This window comes from Arachis ipaensis, chromosome B02 (assembly GCF_000816755.2).
Source record: "Arachis ipaensis cultivar K30076 chromosome B02, Araip1.1, whole genome shotgun sequence".
Lineage (NCBI taxonomy): Eukaryota > Viridiplantae > Streptophyta > Magnoliopsida > Fabales > Fabaceae > Arachis > Arachis ipaensis.
In genome coordinates this window covers 89,793,836-89,800,442 of record NC_029786.2, presented here as the reverse complement: position 1 = coordinate 89,800,442, position 6,607 = coordinate 89,793,836, and the positions used below count along the sequence as shown (strand labels likewise).

General features: G+C 34.8%; 1 protein-coding gene across 1 annotated transcript; it reads left to right on the top strand.

Moving 5' to 3' along the window:
• LOC107625669 (uncharacterized protein At1g04910) lies at positions 239-5,356 on the top strand. Its single transcript, XM_016328362.2, has 8 exons — positions 239-1,157; positions 2,254-2,326; positions 2,423-2,490; positions 2,691-2,779; positions 2,885-3,017; positions 3,365-3,597; positions 3,957-4,433; positions 4,558-5,356. Exons 1-8 carry the CDS (start codon positions 528-530, stop codon positions 4,805-4,807), a joined length of 1,953 nt encoding a protein of 650 aa, XP_016183848.1. The 5' UTR covers positions 239-527; the 3' UTR covers positions 4,808-5,356.

Genomic DNA, 6,607 nt, shown 5'->3' with positions numbered 1-6,607 from the left:
ATAATTTTTTATTAATATTTTTAATATCAAAAATAAAAGAATGTACATAATGGCAATTATTGGAGTCAAAATGAAATGAATGAGATTATCCAAATAAGGGGAAGAATATAAGTAAATAGTAGAAAATAGAAATAAGGGAAGGAAAAGGAGGGCAAAAGAGTCAATTAAAGTGGATTGTCACATGAAGGCGAACATGGGGAAAATCAAAGCAAAGCATAAACACTATATATATGAAATGAAACCATGAGAATATAGAAAACGCAGAAATTTAGCACAACACAAATTCACATTCTCCCACTTCCCCCTCAGATTTCGGAAACCCTCTCTCTCTTTCTCTCTATCTTTCTTTCTTTCTCTCATTTCAACAAAAACGCTTTCTCCATCATTGTTTGCAAAAACCGCAAACCGGAAACAATAAACATACACATTTAGTTAACTTCTTATATTTATTTATTTTTTAAAAATTAATTATTATTTGTTTTTTTATTGTGTTTGCTTCGGCATCGGTCACCGAAACAAAAGCCACGATGTCGTCCGGCGGCGCCGCCGCGAGCTCATCAAGCACAAGCCCAAGGGTCGCACCGGGCCCCACCACCACTCGCCGTCGCGTCGCCGACTCCACCACCATCAACAACAACAACCTCGTCCTCGTCGACGGCGACCCCAACCCCCAAAACCAACCGCAACAGCAACAACACTCTTCAAGCTTCTCCGATTTCTCCGACAACCGCGACGACGACGACGACAATCCTTCATCGTCGTCGTCGTTTCCGCACCACCACCACCACCACCACGCGCTGCACCCAATCACGCGGTACCTGGTCCACCGCACGCGCCACCTGCCGGTGGAGTCGCTTCTGGTGCGGTTCGAACACGCGTTCCTGTGGATGCTGGTGACGATCCAATCCATGAGGAGCGGGAGGAAGATAGGGAGGAAGATCTTGGTGGCGATGATGGTGATGGTGGTGGTGTCGCTTTTCGTGAAGGTTTCGATGATCGGAGGGATGGTTGAGATGAACGGAAAGAGCATCGAGAACGGGCAGTTGATATTGCAGAGGTTCAAACACGATTGGATATCGGCGCAGAAGGTTGTTACGGAAACCGACACCACGGAGACTCAAACTTCAATGCCCAAAAGGGTTCTTGAGAGGATCGAAGTAAGTCTTTGTTTTATTCTATTCTAATTCTTCTTCAATCTTCACCCTCTTAGTCACGTTTCTGGAAAACTGTTTTATTCCAACACTTAATGTTTGTGTTAATACTTAATAGATAACTAACTAATTCAATTTAAAAAAAAAAATAGAGGTTTTGTGTTGTAAAATGATTTTAAGGTGAATTTAAGATTAATTCTTTTCTCGTGTGCGTCTAAAAGGGAATATACTTTAAGCTTGTTTTCTCATTTTCCTTGTCTGGGTTGCTCAAACCCTTTTTGTTTTGTGTTTTTTTTTTTTCAATTTGGTGGGAAAAAAAGCTGAGGTAGAAAGATTATAATAGTGGTGATTTTGGCATTTTTTTTTTTCAAGCTTTGGTGATTCGGTGCATTTTATATTTTTAACAGAGTTACAAATGAATGTATCGTTAAAGCAGATAAGATTCATCTCTCTAGATTTTTTATTTATTACAATATTTCGTTGATATCGTTGGTTTTATTTTTAACATTTTTGCAATATCCTTGAGAGGTTAGCCGTTACTGATTTTTTGTCCCTTTCCCTCTCAATCACGTTTCTACCAATAAAGCTATTTGTCTTTTACCCTCTTTTGGGGAGTCACAGCTTTTTTTCCTTTCCCCCTATTTTATTACTTTTCTTTTATGGAGACAAAGTTTAGTGGTTAAATAAATAAAAAAGGTTAAAAATTAAAAAAAAAAAGTGCTAATTTGGTTGTTAACCATTATTCATCATATTGAGTCTCGGTTTAGTTTGGTGTCAAAAAGTAATTACTTAACTAGGAATGAATCTAACGATTGTGTGCTAAAAAGTCGTTTTTATTTTGGAGTTGTGATTTTCTTGGTGTTGAAGTTTTGATTTTGTGATTAAGTTGAATTGTCTCGTAGTAATATTTGGAAGTTTCTTAGGCCATTTTTTCTTTTCAAAATTTTGACTCGTTATTAGAACGTGTCAGTTTGTATAGTGGGCGCCTACTGGCAACACGGATACTGAAAATTGAATGGGTAGTGTTCTAAGTGTGGTGGCTCTGACCAATAAATTTAATTTATTTATTTTTATTTTTTTTTTTGGTTCAATTTTTTAATAGATTCCAGAAATATGGAGGAAACCAAATAGTGACAACTATTACAAATGCATTTCCAGACCCAAGAATCGACCCAGTATGTATATTATATATTTGTCTTTATATGTTTATCTATACTTATTGCGTTTGATTCACTTGTCTCACATGTAATTGCACATTTTAATAATTTCAGAATCAAAAAAGACCAATGGCTATCTTCTTGTTCATGCCAATGGTGGATTGAATCAAATGAGAACTGGGGTAAGATTTAAGAAGACTCTTAATTTTGCTTTAGTTATATGATTATATGTAAATGTAATATCACCTAAGCACACCACAGGAAAGGTTAATATAATTTATCCTGTAATTTGATACAAAAGTGAGTCATTTTTTCTTTTGCCAAAATGAATATTGATATTTATGTTAATATGCTAATCCTATGAAGCTTGATTAAAATGCAGATATGTGATATGGTTGCAGTGGCAAAAGTAATGAATGCCACACTTGTTCTTCCTTCCCTTGATCATGATTCATTCTGGACTGATCCAAGGTAAATTCCCAATTCCAGTTTTTTATGTATAAAGTGTGACATTGATGATTTTAAATCCTCATGTTATCAATTTTCCAAAAATATAACGTCCCTAATATATTTCAGTGACTTTAAAGATATTTTTGATTGGAGGCACTTCATGAAAGTTTTGAAAGACGACATTGACATAGTTGAGTATTTGCCGGTTAAGTATGCATCTGTCAAGCCACTTCTCAAGGCCCCAGTTTCTTGGTCAAAGGTGTGTTTGGGAAACAATTCTATTCTGCAATGATTCGGCTCTTCTAAAGTGAAAGCTATGTTTTAGGGAGTAAAGTGCAACAGACTCGTTAGAAAATAAATAAAAAGTTGTTGTTTTTAGATCATGCATATGGTTTGTATCTTATTAAGTTTCACATTGTTGATTTTTTCATCATCGATTCGGATGTTGTAGACTCTTAGATTCCAAATCGAGTTTATGAGTCGAGTTTTATGAACAAAGTTTAGCTAAGCTCAGCTTAGGTGGTCTCTTGAGTTTGATTACCTTGAAACAATTCTTGCTTTTCTTAGTGGGCGCAATGGTGGCTTAGATGCTTCTTCATTTTGCAGGCTAGTTACTACAGAGGAGAGATTCTACCACTGTTGAAGCGACACAAGGTCATACAGTTTACTCACACGGATTCTAGACTTGCCAACAATGGCATTGCTTCCTCAATTCAGAGGCTTCGATGCCGTGCCAATTACGAAGCTCTCAGGTACACAACAGAGATTGAAGAGCTAGGAAGGACACTGGTGAACAGGCTAAGAACCAATAATGAACGATATATTGCCCTTCATTTAAGGTGTTTTCTTGTTCTTCACTTAATTCTCTTTGCTTATTTTTGTTGTCTTGTTGGTCTCACCAAGTTCAGTAGATACACAAGATAGAAATAGGACAGTAAGATCGTGTCACTATCTTTGTTTCTATTTCACCAGTTTTTGGATCAACTAAAAAAATGGACAAATTTGTATCACAACAGAAACATTTTCTGCATTATATCAACTAAAAAAATGGACAAATTGTTACCGATCGAGGCATGAAAGTTTTCTTGACTCTAGTTATAGAGTGAAGCTCTGCTTTTTCTTTTTTGTTAATTTATTTACAAGACTTTAATCAACAATCAAACTAAGGCTTCCTACTTTGTTTTTGCTTACTTTGTAGATATGAGAAAGACATGCTAGCTTTCACTGGCTGCAGCCACAATCTAACAGCAGAGGAAGCAGAGGAACTAAGGGTTATGAGATATGAAGTGAAGCATTGGAAGGAAAAAGAGATTGATAGTGTGGAGAAAAGATTGCTTGGTGGATGCCCTATGTCACCAAGAGAGGCAGCCGTTTTCTTGAAGGCAATGGGGTACCCTTCATCGACGACAATCTACATTGTCGCCGGGCCTATATATGGTAGCAATAGCATGGCGGCATTTAGGGCAGAGTACCCTAATGTCTTCACTCACTCTACTCTTGCAACTGAGGAGGAGCTGGAGCCTTTCAAGCCATACCAGAACCGGCTCGCTGCCTTGGATTATATCGTGGCATTGGAGAGTGATGTGTTTGTTTATACTTATGATGGAAACATGGCAAAGGCTGTGCAGGGCCATAGGAGGTTTGAAGGATTCAGGAAAACTATCAATCCTGACAGGTCAGTTCACAAAGTTCTTTTAGAAATGGTACCTTAGAAATGTTGCAACAAATGGGACCTTAGAAATTTTTACATGGAAATGGTATTTGTCACTGACATATAATCTTTTTCATTTCTTTTTCAGATTGAATTTTGTGAGACTGATTGATCAATTGGATGAAGGTTCCATGGAATGGGAAGCATTTTCTTCTGAGGTGATGAACTTGCATTCTAATAGGCTAGGTGCTCCTTATCTTAGACAGGTAGGCGAGTCGCCAAGAATCGAGGAGAATTTCTTCGCGAATCCCTTCCCCGGTTGTGTATGTAACAAGTCTCAGGAGATGATCACAGCACTGAAACTTGATCATCGAATCGGCCTCGACTCGCAAAGATAGTACACTGGATTTTTTGATACGTAGTTAAAATTGGTTGGGGTTCTTCACAATGTGTATTATGTTAAAAATGGCACTGTATTTAAGAAAAGGTTAAAAAAAGGAAAAAGCTCATTCATGTTGTTATGGTGGGAATGTTGCTTCTTCCTTTGTTTCAAGCCAAGTTTGATGTGGCTGCTGAAGAATCTAAAGGGACATTTGTGTTAGGGTTCTTCTCATTTCACTAAAAGGTATGAGTTTCCGTTTTAGGGAAGGAACAGATAGAAGGTTTTTTGTGTATAATCAATACAAGGCATAGATTAAGATTATAGTGGGAGATTGGCATTTATGACGAAATTACCCTCGTGGAAGTGGAGGGGATTATAATGTATTCATTGATTTTTTTTGAGAAAAACAATCTCCAAATGGAGCATATAGTTACAATTCTTCAAGGATGTAACATTTGAAACATAGAAAATTTTTTTCCCATTGAAGTGTTTTGTGTATTATTTATATTGTTTTGCAACAATCTGCCTTTGGGTGCAGTAAAGAATGTACAAATACTTGTAATTACATTGATTTATTATTCTTTCTGATATTCATTGCAGCTATCCATAGCTTATACCTAACAACAAATCTTGGTAAGACAATTATATACATTAAAAATTAGTTATTAAATTAAACAACACTTATATCGACAAATTAAACAACTCTGTCAGTTTTTATAGTTTCGCAAAATTTTTAATTAGGTCTCCATATTTTTTTTTCTTTTAATTGAGTTCTTGCACCAAATTTTATTTTTAGTTACATCTCTATACTTTTTTTTTCTTTTTATTTGGGTCTCTATACCAATTTTTTTTCTTAATTGGGCCCCTATATAATTAAATCAATTACTGTTAAAAGGGACCTAATTGAAAAAATAATTTGGTGTAAGGACTCAATTAAAAAGAAAAAAAAAGTATAGGAACCTAATTGAAAATTTTACAAAACTATAAGGATCAACAAAGTAATTAAACATTTTTTATATATACCTTTAAAATAGTTATTTAAATATTCACACAAATTCAAATCAAATGTAAAAATTGTTTTATAAATACAAAAAATCTTTTAAATCTTCATCGTATCTATAATTTAAAATTATTTTTGTTAGCGATATATACTTTCAAATACCATTTTGGTATCTAATTATTATTATTATTATTCTTGTTTTCGCTTTACAACGTGTTTTCTTGTAGTTGGATTGAGGGAACAATTTGGATACTTACGTAAAGGGAAAATTGATAATTGAACCATACATCATATTATTCATTCTTTCTTTCATAACAGAAGCAATTCTTTTTGTGTGTAAGATTCGTTTAGTTGACTCAATTTGATGGCATTCGAAGCGTACGTAGTAGCCATAACGGAAGATACGGAATCGCAATGCAAATTTTAGAATTCTTAAATCAAATTTTCAACCCTTACTATTATTCATTTATCACCAAAAATTAATTCTTGCCATTGTTTATTTGGCTACCCAAATTAATAATGCTGGTTGGTTAGAGTAAATTTTATATTGCGTTTGTGCAGTATTTTTATCCTAATAGTTCACATTAAGAAAAGAAAACGAAGTTGCTTGTAATAGTTTAAAGACTATATATATACACTTGAAATGAAAACCTTATCTCACGGTTTACCTTTACCTAATCATTACTTACTACGTAGTAGCCATAACGGAAGATACGGAATCGCAATGCAAATTTTAGAATTCTTAAATGGTTGTAAAATAAATAAGAAAGAGGTAATAAAATAAAATATAAATAAAAAAACATACTATTAGTATTT

Excerpts from the sequence above, each read along its gene's own strand:
- LOC107625669 (XM_016328362.2), top strand. The coding sequence starts at position 528 with ATGTCGTCCGGCGGCGCCGCCGCGAGCTCATCAAGCACAAGCCCAAGG. Across the intron at positions 3,598-3,956 it reads TATATTGCCCTTCATTTAAG|ATATGAGAAAGACATGCTAG; the intron begins GTGTTTTCTTGT and ends CTTACTTTGTAG. Across the intron at positions 4,434-4,557 it reads AAAACTATCAATCCTGACAG|ATTGAATTTTGTGAGACTGA; the intron begins GTCAGTTCACAA and ends TTTCTTTTTCAG.